The 20,392-nt window shown below is 35.3% G+C and overlaps 1 protein-coding gene across 1 annotated transcript in view; it reads right to left on the reverse strand.

Annotated features, from left to right (window-relative positions):
- The window catches only part of SNAP91 (synaptosome associated protein 91), a 136,817-nt gene that overhangs the window by 9,598 nt on the left and 106,827 nt on the right, over positions 1 to 20,392 (reverse strand). Inside the window, exons 23-26 of the mRNA XM_054569671.1 lie at positions 16,340 to 16,474; positions 14,541 to 14,690; positions 9,125 to 9,155; positions 8,111 to 8,222 (exon numbers count right to left, since the gene is read on the reverse strand). Of these exons, the coding sequence (XP_054425646.1) occupies positions 8,111 to 8,222; positions 9,125 to 9,155; positions 14,541 to 14,690; positions 16,340 to 16,474 (428 nt within the window). The remainder of the gene's footprint in view (positions 1 to 8,110; positions 8,223 to 9,124; positions 9,156 to 14,540; positions 14,691 to 16,339; positions 16,475 to 20,392) is intronic.

A 20,392-nucleotide genomic window follows, 5' to 3' on the forward strand; every position in this document is an offset into this window, starting at 1 on the left:
TAAGGTAAGGAAAAGAAATAAATAGCATCCAGGTAAGGAAGGAAGAAATATGCTTATATGGTCAATTAATCTATGGCAAGGGAGGCAAGGATACAATGGGATAAAGACAGTCTCTTCAATAAGGGGTGTTGGGAAAACAGGACAGATACATACAAAAAAAATGAAATTGGGCTACTGTCTTATACCATATAAAAAAATAAACACAAAATGGACTAAAAATTTAAATATAAGACCTGAAACCATAAAACTCATAGAAGAAAATATAGGCAGTGAAGTCTTTGACATTGCTTTTAGCAATATCATTTTGGATTTGTCTCCTTGGGAAAGAAAAAATACCAAGTGGGACTACATCAAACTAAAAGTTTTGGCACAGTGAAGGAAAACATCAACAAAATGGAGACAAGCTACCAAATGGGAGAACATATTTGCCAATGATACATCTAATAAAGTTTTAATAGCCAAAATTTATAAACAACCCATACAACTCAACACCAAAAAACAAAAACAAAAACAAAAACAAAAAACAACCCAAACAATTCAAGTAAAAAATGGGCAGAAGACATGAACAGACATTCCTTTAAAGAGTACATACAAATGGTCAATAGATGTATACAAAGATGCTCAACATTAGTAATCATCAGGGAAGTGCAAATTAAAACCACAATGACATATCATCTCACACACACCTGTCAGAATGGCTATCATTAATAAATCAACAAACAACAAGGATTGGTGATGGTGTGTAAAAAAGGGAACTCTCATGCACTGTTGGTGGGATTGTAAATTGGTGCAACCACTAAGGAAAACAGTATGGAGATTCCTTAAAAAATTTAAAATAAAGCTGCCATGTGGTCCAGCAATTCTACTTCTGGGTATTTATCTGAAGAAACCAAAACACTAGTTTGCAAAGATATATTTACCCCTATGTTCAATGCAAATTTACTAGCTATAGCCAAGATATAGAAGTAACCTAGATGTCCATCAACAGATAAATGTATAAAAAACATGTGATATGTATGTGATCTATACATCTCTCTCTATATCTACATATAGACATACTAATCAGCAATAAAATGGAATGCAATCTTGCCATTTGTGACAGCATGGATGGATTTAGAGGGCATTACGCTAAGTGAAAAAGATAGAGAAAAACAAATACCATATAGTTTCATTTATATGTGAAATGTGAAAAAACAAAACAAAACAAAACAGAAACAGACCCATAGATGTAGAGACCAAACTGATGATTGCCAAAAGGGAGGGGATAGGATGGGAATAAAACATAAGTAAGAAAGAAAAAGGAAGGAAGAAATAAAACTGTATTTGTAGATGACATGATCTTATAGATAGAAAGTCCTAAGGAATCCATACACACAAAAAAATCATAGTTCATAAACAAATTTTACATAGTTGTAGTATATAAAATCAACATACAAAAATCAATGTTTCCTTGTACACTAGCAATGAACAATCAAAATATGCAATTACAAAAACAATTTCATTTTAATAGTGTTAAAAATAATAAAATACTTGTACAGAAATTTACTGAGAAGTACAAGACTTGTACACTGAAAACTATAAAACATTGTTGAAAGAAATTAAAGAAGACTTAGATAAATAGAAAGGTATTCTGTGTTTGTGGACTGGATTTTAATATTGTTAAGATGGCAATACTTCCTAAATTCCTTTACAGATTCAGTGCAATCCTTATCAAAATTTTGATTGTGTCTTTTGGAAAAAAGAACAATCTGAATGTAAAATTCAAACGGGAGTACAAGGGACTCAGAATAGCTTAAGCAATCTTGAAAAAGAACAAGTTTGGAGACTCACACTTCCTGGTTTTAAGACTTACTGTGAAGCTACATTAATCAAAACACTGTGGTACTAACAAAAGGAGAACAGAATAAAGAATTTGAAAATAATCCCATATGTCTATGGTTGATTGATTTTTGACAAGGATGCCAAGATGAATAAATAAAGAAGTCTTTTCAATAAATGGTTCTGGGATAACTGGATTTCCATATGCAAAACAGTGGATTTGGACCCTTATCTCAAACCATATATAAAAATGAGTCTAAAAGAAGCCAAACATCTAATGTAAGAGATAAAATTACACAACTCTTAGAAAGAAACATAGGTGTAAATATTTAAGAACTTGGATCAGGTAAGAGTTTCTTAAATATGACATCAAAGCACAAGCAACAACAAAAATAGATAAATTGAAGTTTATCACAATTAAAAATTTTGTGTCAAAGAAAATGATCAATAAAATAAAAAAACCCCACCACAGAATGGGAAAAAATATTTGCAAATGATATATATGATCAGCATCTAGTATCCAGATTAAAGATCTTTTAGAACTTGACAATAAAAAGGCAACCCAATTATAAAATGGGCAAAGGATTTGAACAGACATTTCTCAAAAAAAAAAAAAAAAAAGAAAAAGAAAAACATACAAATGGCCATAAGCACATGAAAGGATGCTCAACATCATTAGTTATTAGGGAAATGCATATCAAAATAACAATTGAAACCCTATGCACTGCTGGTGGGAATGTATAATGAGGCAACTGCTGTGGGAAAGTTGGGCAGTTCTCAAAAAGTTTAATGGTCACACATAAGCCAGCAATTCCATTGCTAGGTATATACCCAAGGACATGTATTCACACAGAACCTTGTATACATATAATAGGAGTATAGTTCATAATAGCCAAAAAGTGGATATATCCCAAATGTCCATCAGTTGATGGAGAATGTGCTAAATCCAAACAATGGAATATTCAGCCATAATACTGAATGATACTGATACATGCTATGATATGAACAGTCCGCTAAGTGAAAGCAACCAGGCACAAAAGGCTCCATATTATATGATTCTATTTATACACAACCTAGAATATGCAAATCCATAGGAAAGAGTAAATCAATGGATGCCTGGATATAGGGAGAGGGGGAAATTGGGAAGGAGCACATTTTTTATTGGGACTCTGAAATCAGATATTGGTGATAATTTTACATCATGAATATACTGAAAATCACTGAATTTCACACCTTAAAATTTTAAAAATGGTGATTTAAAAAAATTTTATTTTCATCCAGGGACTTTTTTTATTGCTTTTAGAGAGAGAGAGAAAAAGATTGATGTGAGAGAGAAACATTGATTGGCTGCCTCCCATACACGCCCCAACAGGAGATTGAACCCACGACCTAGGTATGTACCCTGACGAGGAATTTAACCCATAACCTTTTGGTGTACAGGATGACACACCAACTGAGTTACATAGGCTAAGGCAAAAATGGTGACTTTAATGCTAAGAGAATTTTCTTTCAAAAATTTCTTAAAAAGGAAGAAAATACTGAAGGGTAGCAGAATATGTCATACTTAAATATGTCTCTTTGGCACAAGGATTATTTTGAGAAACAGCAGATGCAGGGAAGCTCTGAAAACAGAGTAGAAGTTAAACTTTTATAAGGAGTATTTACATTTATAAAGGAAATGTCCATTCTTAAGGTTTCTCCCTTACCTAAAAGGGAGAGAAGGATGACTATGTCACAAGAGAATCTTATTAATGGAGAAGGCGCTGACTTAAATCTGCACAACAAATCTTAGCTTTGTTTACCCTGCTTTTCCTGGTAACCTCCCCATAACTGGTCATTCCACACCTTTCTTTCTTTGTCTTTAGCTGAAAATGGCATTTAAGCCAGTGGCTTAGGTCACCTCAGAGAATTACTAACTTTTTCCTGGGTATTGCTCATGTATACATAAAGTATACAGGTTAATAACCTGTTTTTCTGCCCTTGCTGGTGGGTTGAGTGCTGGCCTGCAAAGCAAAAGGTCATTGGTTCAATTCCCAGTGTAGGGCACATGCCTGGGTTGAAGTCCATGTCCCCAGTACCAGGCGTGCAAGATGCAACCACACATTGATGTTTCTCTCTCTCTCTTTCTCCTCCCTTCTCCTCTCTAAAAATAAATAAATAAAATGTAACACCTCCCCCACCCCTGTTTTTCTCTTGTTAACCTGTCTTTTATTACAAGAATCGCAGACCAGAACTCAGAAGGGTAGAGGAAAAGTTGTTTTCCACCTCGCTATGAATATTATATTTCACATTTGCTCTTTTTTTTAAATTATTGCTTCTTAGAGAGAGAGGAAGGGGGAAGAAGGGGCGCAAGAAATAGATATTGAGAGAGAGAGAGAGAGAGAAACATCGGTTAGTTGTTCCATTTATTTATGCATCCGTTGCTTGATTTCTGTATGTGCCTTGACTGGAGATCAGACCCTCAAACTTGGCCTATCAGGATGACACTCAAACCGACTGAGCTACCTGGCCAGGGCAGATTCACTCCTTACTAATCATTTCAACAGGTAAGATGGTAAGCTATTCACCAGACACAGAATTATATAATTTACTGGAATTGTGTAATTTATCAGAATTATAAATAATAATAATATTATTTACCAGAATTATATTGTTGGGGCTTAAGACAATAAAAAGAAAAAAAGGTTTTTATTAGTTATCAAAATAAAATGAGCTTGCAAACATTCCTGATCAAATAAATGGGTCAAATAATTTCAAGAGAGTCTAAATGTGTTATTTTGCTCAAATGGTAGGTTAACTCAATAATTTACTCTCCGCATATTATTTATCCTAAGGTTTTTAAATTGTTTTCTTTTTCAATACTCAACTGAATATTTTAGCCATAGGCATATAAAGATTAGTTGTTTTTAGGGAGAGAATTGCAGACTCTGTGACCTCCTGCAAAATGTACATGTTTCTGAATTGCAAGTATCTTCTCAGTTTGCATGATGGAAACTTGACAGGTCTGTTGTGCATGAGGGAATAGGACTATGTCTAAGTAGCTCTGGAAACATGGGGCTCTTCGTGGCCTCAAGGACAGAGCCCTGCCAGCAGACATATTTCAAATATTCAAGTTTTGCTAAGGTTGTTAGATCTAACTTGGATTCTCTGATCTGAAAATTTTTTATAGGTGTATCTGCAGTAATTGAGGTAAATTCAGAACAAGTTTGGAACAGCAACGTTTTCTCCAATCTATAGATAAAAACTTTAAAAGGCAGTGGAAGAATTCTCACCCCCCACTTCTGCCCCTCCACGTCCTACTCAAAGGTAAACAGCTGCAGATTACCAGGAAAATTTGGAACCATTGCTTTGCTGCTTCTGAAGCATAAGCCTTGGCTGTCTCTCTTCTTCTGTTTGAACAGTATTAGAAAAAAGAAACTCAAACATATTTCAAGGAATAGAAAAATGGAAGAGAGGTTTTATGAGAGGCCTGGGTAGAGAGAAGCCAGAGGCCCTTGGAGTGGTTTCTGAGGTAAAAGCAGAGCCAGAGCTTTATTAAGGAAGAAGAGCTTTGAAGTAAATGAAGTAAATAGTAGTGAATTTACATAGACTACAAATAAGACTAAGTGTGAGTTAATAAAGACACAGTCTCTCTGCATATAAGAGCCTTTATATCGCTGCCTGGATGTTAAGGAAAGTAAACAAAAGAAATAGAACTACATGTAACTCTGCCCTTGCAATAAATTATTTCTGCTCTAATTTCTCTTTCCAGAGCTGCTGTGGCTACTTTACTTGAGGTTCAAGCCCACTATTTTTAACTTTCTGGAGTTTACTAACAATTTAAAGTTTTTTGCTTCATAAACAAACATAAAGAGTTTTGAGGTTTAAAAAAAATGAGAATATTCATTTCAGTCTCAGTGATGGTGCCTGCCAACCAGATAATTGGCCGCCTTCCTCCTCCAAAGAAGCAAAAACTGTTGTTGATTAAGTATTTGATGAATTCTTAACCTTGTATGGTTAAAATCTTGACCTCATGGGAAATGATGGCCAAGGAAGGTCTCCAACCTAATACTATTTTTAAAGTACTTCTCTCTTATTCCCCTTCTTGGTTAATGGCCTCATTATTTAGCAAACGCTTCCACATAGAAACCTGGGCAAAACACTGTCTTGGTGACTTCATCCACAATGATCCATAGTTGTGTGGGTTCTACCAGAGTTTTCTTTCTCTCTTCTTTCACTCTCACCTCAGGCTTTCAAGCATTTTTTAATCTATGGCATCTATGGCTGACCCACCAGGTATGGGTTGTCTCCCCGCCCTCTCTCCACTACCCTTCACTCCATCTTAGACTCTGCTATCACCTTGACCGTTCTGAAACAGACTTGCTAAAAACAAAACAAAACAAAACAATTAAAAAACTTGATCCTGCTGATAAGGGCAACATCATCCAAGTATAAACTTCTCAGGAGTACAAGTCCTCTTTAACTTTGCATAGAAAGGAATAGAAAAATTAGTTCCTTTAATTTGCTAATGATAATATAAATTGTAAGATTTAATGTGAATATGTAGTATTAATAGATTTTTAAGATCAGTTATAAAGAAGCTTTTTTTTTTTTTCATTAGGGGTTTTATACATTTATTGAATTGCACTCCCTCTACCTCCAACAAGAGAGTGGCTCTCAAATACTTTTGTATCTTAGGAGTGCAGCCCCCTGTGCTTAGAACGTTGGGTGCTTATGGTCTCAGCATCTATCTGAGCCACCAGCCACAGGTAAATGCTCAGGGTCCCAGGGTAACTATTATGTTCTCTTTTACCCACAGATGAATCCTAGTTTGTACAATAAATGAAATGGTCATCTTAGTCTTGGATCAGTATAAAAGAGAAATTTAGTTTTCTACAAAGTATCCTTTGTAAAAATTAAAACAGAACTCTTTATTTTCCTGCTAAATACAAAAATGGTCCTCTTAAGCACTGCTTTAAAATAATGCAAAGAAAGATTTAAAGAGAGAAATACATAGATTCAATAGGTAATTTTCCCACTGTTATTTTTTTAGAAATCACTTCTTAAAATTAAGTTCTTTCAGACTTTGGACTCACCAAAGGCAGAGAATATCGGTCCTTGAATTTCCTCTCACTAACACCACCAGCAGGGGTGTTAAAAAGGAAATGAGTTTTGAGAACAGAATGCATTTTCCTATAGAAGCTATGGTATAAATTGTAATTCAATGAATACTGTTAGTTTGGTTTAGTGGTAAATTTAGGTTCAAAAGGCATTTGTCAGATTGATTTGAACTTATTTTTATTTATAAAACTGCTTATATATAAAAACATTACTATTCATAAAATTATTTATAAGACAGTATGTTCTAAATTCCAAAACTCAGATATTTAAATTACTTCCTGAAACACAATAGTTTTAATAGAGCCTATCTAAAATGTTTATATTCTACTTATATTAATTTGCATCCATGCATATTTGTTGGGCTGGGGCTGGTGGCTGACTGTTACGATTAATTCAGGCAACAAGGAGAGTATGGTATCACGAAAGCCTTTGGCATGAGTGTGATACAAACAGGTGAAGGTGGTAAGTAAAGGTGAACAGTTATCAGTGAACTTGGGAAACAGTGACTAGCCTCATATTGCTAAGTATGGGGCATATATTGGAAAACAGTAAGTTTTGCTTTGTTGATAACATCCTTTTTATGGTAGCAAATTTCACAAAATAATACTGGTAATTAGTCTTTATTACCAGTGATATGCTATTTCACAGAGTGAATGGTGGTAATAACATATTAATAGAAATTTAATATACAGAAATAAAACATATTTAAATTTTATAGAAAATGGTGTTAGTAGTTTCAATTTTAAAAATGGTGAGCAGAATTAATAACATTTTAAAACAAAAGTTCACTTACACAATAGAAAACTGTCCAATCTTTCTAGTAAGAAAAAAGTTTCTAATACTCATTAAGACAATCAGGAAATCTGAGCAAGATGTGATAAAATATAGATAATGACCAATCATATTAAATGCTTTTGAAGAATTATTTCCATAACTATACTAATATAGAACTAGTATCTCAAGAAGCACATATACTATTTTGAAATAATTAAAATTAAAAACTAGGTCATAATCATTATCAAGTATAAAGTCAAAATTTGCATTTTAGTAAATATTGTATCCTGTTTATATTTCTTCAATGTGGATGAAAAAGTACCATGTCAGTAGCAAAATTAAGCAAAATGCACTTCGCTGTGTACACCTGGAAACGCGTGAACTGCCTGCACTCCCCTGGCCGCTGGGCACTACCTACCAAAGGGGCACTTGGCGGAACTCCTGCTGACCAGGTCGCGGGGGCTACTTTCGGCTGCCAATTGGCTCCACCAGTCAGCTTTTTCTCTCCAGCATTCCACTGAAGATCTCCCCTAAAAATCAGTCATGCAAAGCAAACAAAAAACCAAAAGCACACTAATCAGAAAAGAATGCCTTGTGATTATTACTAAGATACTTTTATTTGGGGTTAGAAGCAGTCTGCTCGAGTCCAGTTATAACGAATAGAACAGGTTAAAACATATAGAGAAGTCTTACCATTTTGTATCTAAAAAAAGTTTAAAAGCGTTTGACAAAAGAAATTTAGAGTTTAGACCTCAATGACAACAGGTATTTTCTGTCACTTATAATAGAAAAATATGTGACAAAATTTAACTGAATTCCTCACTAGTGATAAAAAAAATTCTGATAATTGTATCATAAATACTATATACCTATACTTTGTTGCATTTAAGATGCATCCATGATGGCACATTCCAGATCAACAGAAAGTTCCACATAACTATGTCATGACTACAGCCTGCCTTACCGTGACTGTCAGATACCCTCTATTGTAAAATGGATCCCAATTTCAGACATTGAACTATGCATCTAAAAAGGGGGGTACATTGTTTAACATTCATACTGTCCTTCCTTAAAACTGATCCATCATGAGACTTTTAAAAATCAGTGTTAGCTAGGAATATTGTAATGAATCCAAAATTTAAAGCCATTAAAATATTCAAGCCACAATTCCCCAATATTTCTAGATGTAACTTTGTGACAGTCTTGGAGGATAAAATAGATCATTCCTTTTCATTGCTAGAACCAACAGTTTGGACGTTTCAGTAAAAATATAACAAAAACAAAAACAAAAAAACAGAATGAAGTAAAAACCAGTTTTTGAATTAACTAGCCTGAAAAAGAATAATTAGTTTAATGAGAATAATGTTTGATAGTCTCAAATAAGTACAAACACATTGTCACAAGAAAACCCGATCGTTTAAAAAACACTTACTTTTTGGATGTGGTGCCAGAAATCCCAAGATCTATAAATGGATAAAAGAAAAAAGAATTTAAGCCTCTATACTCAGCTTAAATGATATGACATTTAAAAGATCAAAGACTCAGAGGTCTAGAAAAAGTCCATTTTTTGCCTAAGAATGACTACATTCAGTTTTACAAAGGAGAAACTATGTTAGAAGACATTCACAAATCTAACATTTTCTTTTACTTTACGTTATACTTAAGGATCACATTTTATTGTCAACTGGTGATCAGAAAAGAGTAAACACAGCAGGCTTGGGGCTGCTAGCTTAGAAAGGTCTGTGTGGCTGGCATCTGGGAACCTTGCTAGTAAGTTGTTCTCTCTACACTGAGATAAAACTTTTCCTAATGATAAGGGTGGCTTACCATGTCTAAACTATACAAACAACATGGTTTATGCTGAACGCCTGCTTTCCTTCTGTGAGACTGAAACTTTGGGAACATGCTAGGCTTGGGCAAAAGCATCGCACACGTTGCCACATTTTTGTATGCTCTTCCCCTCATGGGAAGGAGAAATGTCTGAGAGCGGATTCCTTCAGACTCTGCCTGTGTCTTTTTCCTGATGACCCAGCTGTGTACCCTTACTATGCTGCTGTCATAAATCTTAGCTGTTAGTACAAATATGTGCTGAGTCCTTGAGTCCTTCTAGTGAACCCATGAATGTGAGGGCGGTTGGTCTGGAAGATTCTGACACAACTGGCTTAATCATCCTGCTCTAATCTCCGTTTTTTACATCAGCAAATACAAGGTCGAGCAGAAGTAACGCTTGCTTGAATGAGGTTGGTAGGATAATAATATGGGTATAATAATTTATAGTTTTAATTTGAACATTTCACCTAAAATATCATATGGTGTGCTTGGGTGTGACACTGTTAAGTTACTGAACTACATGCTTATGATTTTGTAATGAAATATTTTTAATAAAAAAGGCATTATTTGTGCCAGTCCCTGTACTTATTGAGCCCTTACACAACATACCAGGCACTGTTCTAAGCACCTGGTTTATGTCAGCAAAGGGGGAAAAAAAGTCCCAGTCCTGAAGGAACTTACATCCTAATGTGGTGAGATGGATGATAAAAAATATATGTATATAAAAAAAATTAAAAAGTAAGTTATGTAGGCTGCTGAAAGGTAAAACGGAAAGTCTGTGGAAAAATAAAGAGGAAGAGCAGGGTCAGGGGGATCTGGTGGGGCAGGCACACTAAATAGGACGCTCGGGCAAGGCCTCCTGGCCAAGGGGAGACTTGTGCAGAGCTGCACAGAGGTCTGGGGGAAGAGCTTTCTAGGCTGTCACACCTTGCACTCTCTGCCTCTTGGTAACTGCTTAACATTGTGAGGAACTACCGAACTGCTTTCCGCAGTAGCTGCCCAATGTTGCCTTCTCATTAGCAATGTTAGGGGGTTTCAATTTCTCCCAAACCTCGTCGACATTGGTTGTTACCTGCCTTTTTTCATTATAGACATTCTAATGGTTGTGAAGTGATATCTCATTGTGGTTTTGATAGGCATTCCACAGATGGCTGATGTTGGACATCATTTCATGTGCAAATTGGCCATACCTTCTTTGTGGAAGTGTTTATTTAAGTCATTTGACTACTTTAAAATGGGGTTATTTGTCTTTTCATTATTGAGTTGTAAAGTTCTTTATTTATTTGATACAAGTCCCTTATCAGATATGTTTTTCACATTCTGTTGGTTGTTTTCACTTTCTTGATGGTATTATTTGTAGAACAGTTTCCAACTGTGGTGCAGTCCTATTTATCTTTTTTTTTCTATTGTTGCTTGTTTTCGTGCTTTTGGTATCATATCTAAGAACATTACCTAATCCAAGGTTATGAAGATTTACTCATACATTTTCTTCTAAGAATTTTATAGTTTTGCCTCTCACATTTAGTTTTATGATCCATTTTGAATTAGTTATTTTGGAGTAAGTAAAGAGTTTAATTTCATCCTTTTGACTATGAGTATCTAGGTGTCTCAGCACCGTTTGTTAAAAAGACAATTCTTTCCCCATTGAATCGTCTTGACACCTTTGTTGAAAATCAGCTGACCATAAAATACACAGTTTTATTTCCACACTGTCATTTTATTTCATTGATGGATATTTCTATCCCTATGTAGTACTATCCAACTTAAGTACTGTAGCTTTATAATAAGTTCTGAAATTATGAAGTGTGAGTCTTGCAAAGTTACTCTTTTTAATTCAAGATGTTTTGGTTATTCTGGCTTCCTTGCAATTTCCATATGAATTTGACATTCAGCTGGTTAATTTGCGTAAAAAAATAAGTTGGAATATTGACGGTGTGTATGTAAATTGTTTTTGAGTTTTGGAATATATTTTAGTTAGAAGTATTAACTTGTGAGGTTCATTGGGCTCTTTGGGGGGTTGGTACATTTCTATAAATTTTGATAAATACATGGGTTCATGTAATCATTAGTACAGTCAGCATACACAGCAATTTAATTATTCAGAAATATTTTTTCTAGCTGCCTTTTGTAACCCTTACTCCTAATCCTGGCAATCACTCATATATTCTTGGTCCTTACAGTCTTGTCTTAACAAACAAAAAAATCACATAAATGTAATAATACAGCATCTAATCTTTTTGTGTCTGACTTCTTTCACTTAGCGTAACGTATTTGAGATTCATGCATGCTATTGTGTGTATCAATAGTTCATTTCCTTTTTATTTCCAAGTAGTACTCTATTGAGCAAGTTTACAACAGTTTTGTTTATACATTTTCTCAGTGAAGTATATTTGAGTTGTTTCTGGCAGTTTTGAATAATGCTGCTATAAGATACATGTACAGATTTAATTCATAGTTTTAAAGAGTAAATTTCAGTGCAAAAGGTATGATCACAAGGTTGTGGAATCATCACTATACTCTAATTCCAAATTTTTTCATCACCCAAAAAAGAATCCCCATACCCATTAGCAGTCACTCCCAGTCCCTCCTGCTCCAAACACTGGACCAACAGTAATCTTTCTGTTTCTAAGGATTTCCCTGTTGTGGACATCTCATATAAATAAAATCATATACTATGTAGTGTTTTGTGTATTTTGTTTCTTTCACTTAGCAAAATATTTTCAAGGTACACCTATGTTGTAGCATGTAATGTTATTTCACTTGTTTTTACAGCTGAATAATTATTTTAAGGATATACCACATTTTTATCCATTCATCAGTTTATGGACATTTGGGTTGTTTCCACTTTTTGGCTATTACGAAATTGTTGTAATAAATATTTGTCTACAAGCCATGTGGACATATGCTCTCATTTCTCTTGGGTATACACCTAGGAGTGGAATTGCTGGATCATACAGCAAGTCTATGTTTAACTTTTAAAAAGCTGCAAGACTGTTTCCAAAGTAGCTGCATCATTTTACTTCTCAACCAACAATGGCTGAGAGTTCTAATTTCCCTACAGCCTAGCCAATACTTGCTACTCTCTTTTTGATTAAAGTGCTCCTAGTTTGGTGTGAAGTGGTCTGTCACTGTGGTTTTGACTTACATTTTCCTGATGGCAATGATGTTCATCTTTTCATACACTTGCGGGCCATTTGTGTATCTCTTTGACAATTTTCAAATTAAGTTATTTGTCTTTCTATTATTGAATTGTAAGAGTTCTTTAACATTATGGACATAAATATCATATGAGATGTGATTAGGAAATATTTTGTCTCATTCTGTGGGTTGTTTTTTCACTTTATTGGTGGTAGCATTCATAATAAGTTTTTAATTTTGATGAAATCTTATTAATTTTTTTCTTTGATTACATTTTCAGTATTCTAAGAAGTCACTGCCTAGTCCCAGGTCATAAAGAGGTACACTTAGGTTTTTTTCTACGTGTTTTATAGTTTTATCTCTTATATTTAGGTCTTTGATTTATTGAACTGATTTTTGTGGATGGTACAAGGAGGAGACCCAACTTCCACCGTTTGCATGTGGCCATTCAGTAGACTTGCGTATTTTTTGAAAAGACTGTCTTTTTCCACGCTAAATGGTGCTGCCAGCCTCATAGAAAATTGTTCAACAATCTACGTGGCGTTTATTTCTGGGCTCTTCTTTCTATTCTATTGGTCTATTTTTCTGTCTTTATACCAGTACCATTTGTCCTGATTACTGCAGCTCTGTAGAAGTTTAGATACTAAAAAGTGTGCTTCAAATTTGTTGTTCTTTATTAAGATTGTTTAGCTATTCCTCTAGTCGCTCAGCATCTTCAATGGAGATAATTCTCAACAGGGGTTGGCATCTGAGGGCTGTGTGCCGACAGCACTCCCAGCAGCTAGAGGTAAAAACTCTTCATTTCTGGGTGGTACGGTATAGTGTCCAGCAAAAGCAGTTTCCACTTCAGAGTATCCATCAATGAGATAATATTATAGAGCAGGAAGGAATACTCAAATAATCTCTCCACGGGTGTCATCAAAGCATTTTCATGGATGCCCAGGCTGAGGATAATGAGTGGGAAACAAAAATACATCCACAGGATAATGCATAGGAAAAATTCTGTATAAATGGTATGCTAAACTTTTGATATAGCTTTGAGTAAAATGAAAGGTATTTGCAAAGCTAAACCCATTTACCTTAATGAAAAATCAAATTCAGAATTGAAAGAAAAGGCCGATCTTTGCCCTCGCCTCCTAGGCCTCCCTCCTTCACTTACCTTGCTCCTACTCTCCTTGATGTTCCTTGAAGATGCCAGGTTACTTTTTGCCCCAACGCCTTTGTACTTGCTGTATCCTTAGCCTGCAATTGTTCTTCCGATATCCACATGGCTCATTCCTTTACCTGCCGACCTTCGCTCAGATTTCACCTTCTCAGTGAGGACTATTCTAACTCCCACTCTGCAGCGCTCTTCACCCCTCTTTGCCTGTTCTGTTTTTCCCCATGGCACTTGTGACCTAACACACTATAGGATTTATTTATTTGAAGATGTTTCATGGTTGTCTTTGCCCTTTCAGAACACCACAAGAACAGAAATTTATACCTGTTTTGCTCCCTCATTTTATCTCTAGAGCCTGGAAGAATGCCTAACTAAAACTCATCTGGATGCTCAATTAGTAAATATCTTGCATTTAAGTTACTTTATATTCTCATTTCTAAATGAAATGAAAAATTAAGAACTTATTATACATAATGCACTTGACTTCATAGTGGTAAATGCTCTGTAACTACGACTTTGGGAATTTAGATGAAAAACAGCATGGCTACTGCTTGTGGACTATGGCATAGGAATGGCTTATCTTCCAAGGAGCTGTACCAAGTAAAGCACTACGGATTTCTGCCCACTCCTTAGTACACTCATCCACAAGTGCAGAAACAATACATATGAAAGGACAGGAAAAATCACACATGTTTCAGTTAAAAAAAACTATGTTACTCACTGCCTACTAAACTGGCAAGAGATGAGTCAAGATCGCTCCCAAGGGCTTTGCTTGTTGCCATTGCAGGACTGGGAGGTACCATCGAGATGGGTGCAGGCTGCCCAGTTGGTGCCATGGTTGGCATCAGAAGATCACCTAGACCATCAAACACTGGAAATCAAATAGACCAGGCTCAGAATAATTGAAAAAAAACAGACCACGTGGAAAATTAAAAGGAAACTGTCTTTTAAAAAACTATGGAAACAAATGACTACACGATCTTATGAAAGAAGGAATGTAATTCACACTTATGACTATAACACTGAAAAGAACATCTCTACAGATGTCTACTCATAAAGCGTGGAAATACTAATGAACATGAACGAAGATGAAAAAAAATCTGTGAAATGTACAGGAAAGAGCACGGACTTTGGAGTAAGAGTTGAGCTCAAACTTGGCTACATGCTTCACTAGCTGTGTGTCTTTGAGAAAGTTTCTGTCTGAGCTGTAATTTCCTCATCAGTAAATGGAGAGAGTACTATTACTATATGGCTTTGTTGTGAAGATTTAATTAGATAATATATGTCATGTCTTTATTATAATATTTGCCTGTATAGGCACTCAATAAATGGTAGCCACGGTTACTCATTAAAAACTATCACTAAAACACTTTTTTAAAAATTAAAAATGGTAGGATTTATCAAAGCCTAAATGATTTACTCTAAAATCCTATAGTGCTTACTTTTAAAAGAATTCTTAGATGAGAAAAGAAGGCTGAATCTCCTAGTTTTCTATGAAATCAGAGTCAACACAAAACCTGATCTAATGGTCAGCACCTAGCAGTAAGTAGCTGAAAAACAGTTGCCCATATTTTAGGAGTAAGAATTTTAATTTTCCCTCTTATTATAGCAATCACTTTTGGCTCTAACTTTAAGGGCATATTTAAAGTAAACATTATTTCAGAAATAGGAATCATGCTATTATTAATGGTTCCTGATTACCATGTAACTAATTACTACTTGTCTAGTTCTTAGAATACAGAAAGACTATTTAAAATGCAGATGTATAAGATTTGCATAAGTTATTGCTAATATCCATGTCAAAAATTTTGTGGTTGTTAATTTTTATCAAAAAAACTATGCATATTACCATACATACTAGTATACAATGATTCTGAATTGAAAAAGAACAGCATTCAACTAGAGGCACTGGCAATAGAAGCAACCAAATTGTCAGGCAGCAGATATATTTAGGGTGTTTCTGAAACACAGTTAATTGCCAAAAACTCACCAATTGAAAATTTGTAGTAAGGACCCAGCATGGGAAGAGTAGAATGGAAGAGAATACAAACAAAATGACAGCAGGATGAAAGGTTAAAGGCAGGCAAAGAATACTATTTGTGTCTCAACTTCATAAAATTGAGGGCCATGCAAGCTTCAGAGGGTATAAGCAACAGCAGGGGGAGTGTCCACAGATTCAGATACTGTACAAAGATTTAGTACAAAGTACTTATTTTCCATTAATCATCTCTAAACCATGTGCATGTAAGCTCATGCAAACAGATGGTATGCATGTTAAGTTAGATTTCTGCTAAAAATTAAAAACAGAAACACAGAAAGGGATTAAAGGTTATTCTTAAAGCTACCAAAATGTACTGAAAAATAGTTACTTAAGTTATTGAATGACAGATTTATTGAACAGTATTAAAACCAATTCATCACTCTATATTATGTATATATTTCCTGATATCATACTGACCTTAGATGGTTTATTTTATAATCAGAACAAATGAAAAGAATATTCGAAAACCTCTGCCTTACCTGATGGATCAAAAGAGCTGCTGCTAGACGTTGAAGGCGTTGTTCCAAAAGCGACCTCAAAATTGGGCTGTAGCAGGTTATTCTGAGCTGGAGTCACGGGTGATGGAGCAGGGGCCATGAAAGAACCCCCAAATCCTAGGAAAAACAGTTCAAGAAAAATATAAGCAGGAACAACTGGACATGGGGAAAGGCCATAAAAACAGAGTCAGAAAAAGTTATAGTAGACTGAAAAGGAATTGAATGCATGTAGATGAAAGAAGTCAATGACACCTGGGAAGTTAGTTTTTTTAAAGTTTTTCAAGTATCTTGATATCTGTCATGTATTAATGAGAGATTTAAGTTAATCAGAAATAAGATAGTACACAAGTATATATACCTTTGTTAAGAGAACCTCCAGCAACCAAATTTATTATTATAGTGGAGTGTGTAAATACTAAGAAGGTCTCAGCAGCATTAAAACTCAGACAATTATTTTCATTATATTTAAATTTTGTTTCTTTAAATCACAACACTAGTAGTTAGAAAATGCCTAGCTGTACACATTGAATCAATATAAAAATAAAATACAAATCAGAAAAATATGCGTGTACTCTGCCATCAAACCCTTTTTAATCTTTCATATATGTTCTAGTCCCACGGCTGCCAAGCACAGGCTCTCCCAGCACTGCTCTCAAGATTCCTAGTCACCCAGCGGAGCTTCTAGTTTGGACTTCCTCTAATTGAGTCTCTGCAGTGCAGCCAGAGTGATTTTTGAATGAAAAATGTTGACAAAGTTACTTGCCTAAAATCCGTCACTGGGTTCCCATAACTTTCAGATTCATAGAGTGCAGATTCCTTCGTACAGTAAGCAAGCTCTCCTGTCTCTGGCTCCCTCCCCACCCCTGCCTACTAGGATGCTGCTTACTGCACCGTCAGAGGGAGTCAGCTGCCAGCTCGGGGAGGGCTTCCTCCCCTTCTGTGGCTATCAGCCCCAGCGGCCCTTGTCCCGCCCACGCCAGGCATGGTGGAATTATGTGGTCTGCCTCTGCGTCCTCGGCACCTGGCACACATCTCCACCCAGGCTCCATCAAAACTCTTTATTCTCGCCTCCTAACTCCCACCAATCCCAGGGATGGTCTTTTGATGTTAGGAACTATGTCTCCTTTTCTCACCATTTCCACTAGTAGTAGACAATGCCTAAAATACTGAATTAATGTTTATTGAATGAGGGAAACTCCTGAATATAAAAGGTGAGGGGAAACCAGACTATTGTAAAGTAAGCAAACCTGAAATTAAATAATTATCTTTTGGAAGCTGGAAGCAAATCATTTCTCTGCATCAATAGGCAGAAGCAGAAACAGAGCTCATCTGTATTGCTTTTGTACAAAGATACACAACCTGAGAAGAAGTGATTTCTTAAGAAGACAATAGATGATGTTCTGTTATCAAAGAATTTATTACTACCAGACGTCTTTTAATACTCAGTTTGGGTATACATATTCCTTTCTAATCTACTTATATTTTCTCTTCTTCAGATACTGCTTACAAAAAAAAAAAAGGGAATGCTTCCAAAAATCCTTTAACTTACATTTCATAAAACCAATTTATAAGTTTGAAAATGGCTCCCAGTGAAATTCTATCATTACTATTCTCTAAAGTAGGCAATAATGTTCAAGTCGTGTTGTTCCTGGAAACTGATGTTGATTTGGGTTTAGGCCTGTCCTGTACATATATTAAAAAATCATAACTTGGAAAACTGTCACCTATTAGAAGATGGTCTTTAATGTTCACATGGGCTATTTTTAGTGATTTTAGTATTTAAGTGACATAAGCATCATATAACTTTCCTAATTAAAGAAAAGATATTCTTTGTATCTTTAAGAACTATTATCAATATGAAGTAAACATGGGCTAACAGTAATTATTTTTGTGGATGTGACCGTTTTGGTTCCAGGGAGACTGGTGATTGTTAGTACTGACTTTTTTGAAACATCTCACACCTTGAAGTTGGAATATGGCTCTGGTTAATTTAGGCAATTGTTCTATGGTGGGGTTCTCCTTGTTTCAGGTGAATGTGGAGACAATTGCACTTGACTTTCAGTTTCTTAAAACTTGGCCCAAAAAGACAGTATATTCTAGAATCACATCATCTAAGTGCTGGGGAGGGCCTTAGGATCATCTGATTCAGTCCTATCTTTCCATGGCTGGAAGAAAGGATGCAAGGAGAAAACACACCTACCCTAGATTTAGGAGTATAAAGAGAAAAACGTGTGCACTTACACAGGGTTCATCTGCTTAGTGCTCCTGAATTTCATAAGATAAGCATATCTCATCCATATGTGAATAAATAACTATTCAATGGAAAAAAATTAGTACCTTCTCTGAGGCAGTGAAGGGTAAAGCCAAATTGGCATGAGGCTCGCCAAGTGCCAGGTATTTGTTCTAAGCATTTTATTAGGTAGAACCACATGAATTGCCAAAATTTGACCATTTGATCCTACAAAAACATAATTTCGTATCATTCAGCCTAAAACATACATTAGCTCATTTAATCCTAACACCGACTACATGAAGTTCCACAGATGAGGGAACTGAGGTCAGAGAGGTTAGGTAATTTGCCCAAGATCAAATGATGGCAAATGTAAAGTCAGGGTTCTACAGAGGAATCTTCCAGACTCTGGTTCTTAACTATAATACTACATATCCTATTTCCCACAGCCAGGAGTAATGCCAGACTTGTATCCTTCCTATAGGTTTATAAATTTGACAAATATGTGGAAAGATGACTTTTTTTGTGTTATACTCAGTTCTTATGGAGTCAGTGCCCTTACCAATCTAGACTAATTAAAAAGCTATAAAGTGATATGAAATAATCAACTGATTAAAGAAAAATTCTATTGCTATACTCTAATGAAGAGCCAAACAAGAAAATGATAGACATTAATAAGGAGTCTGGGGAAATTCTCCCATTAAATAAAAAGTTTTAGAACTCAGGAATAGAGGTAAATAATAAGAAAACTGAAACCACTAATCTTTCTTTCTATATGGCTCTGAATTATATTAAGGCATTCCACAGGATTGAAAGTAAGGTAGTAATGCGTAGGCTTCTCGATGGTCCTGTAGGCATATCGGAACTGTCCTGCACTGTAACTGAATTGCTAACTGTCTGCAGGTGCTCAACCTCCTATAGACGTACTGCCTTTTATCACAGATGATTAGTCAAACAAATGTGTCTTTCTAAAAGGCAACTGCCTACACACTTAAGAGAAGCTTCAATAATACTGACATATCAAAACACATCATATTACTTGGGTCAAGAGTGTAAAAATTTAAAACTATTGGTAGATAAACACACTTCCTTCCATATTCTCCCCACACTCACACTTGATCTATTATGTTAAAGATGATGTCATTTCAATTATTCTCAGTGGAACCGTTATTAACACATTCCATTAATGAAGATCAATCTGAAATAGTCAATATTTCTAGGAATAACAGCCTGAGAACCTTTTGTCTGATACTTTGAGGCTGCTTCCCAGCCCCACAGAAGATGAAAGTATTGGTCCTCTGTAGACCTTCCCATTTAGTGAAAATTGTTATTTATTAATTCAATACTGAACATCTTTAAATTTTAAATCAGTTCAAGGACTTCTATGGCTCTTTTTTTGTGTCAAGTGGTTAACAAGAATGCAAAACTCCAAATTGCCTCATATTCTTTCCTGCTTTTGGAATTAAAAGACAGGATGTGTGTGACACATTCCTTCATTAGCACAGGCTTGAGAATTCACCTCAGAATTCTCTCTGTTATGGAATAATGTTTTTCCTGCTTGATGTCAACCTTCGAAGTTAGGCATACTCTTCAACACACCTTATCTCCCTTAATAACCCCATTCTTACATCCATCATCCAGAAATCTGTCTATATATCCTTCAACCATCTGTATTTTCAGCTGACAGATATTGAGAGGAGTTTGACAGCTTTACTCTTCATCGTATGAAATAATATTTCCCTTTATTTGTTATAAACTTAATTCTCAAGTTTCTAGCCAGGCTCCATCTGAGATATGGATAATAT

The sequence above is a fragment of the Pteronotus mesoamericanus genome, unplaced genomic scaffold (assembly GCF_021234165.1).
Source record: "Pteronotus mesoamericanus isolate MK-2021 breed Mesoamerican mustached bat unplaced genomic scaffold, CSHL_Meso_final contig_20, whole genome shotgun sequence".
Classification (NCBI taxonomy): domain Eukaryota; kingdom Metazoa; phylum Chordata; class Mammalia; order Chiroptera; family Mormoopidae; genus Pteronotus; species Pteronotus mesoamericanus.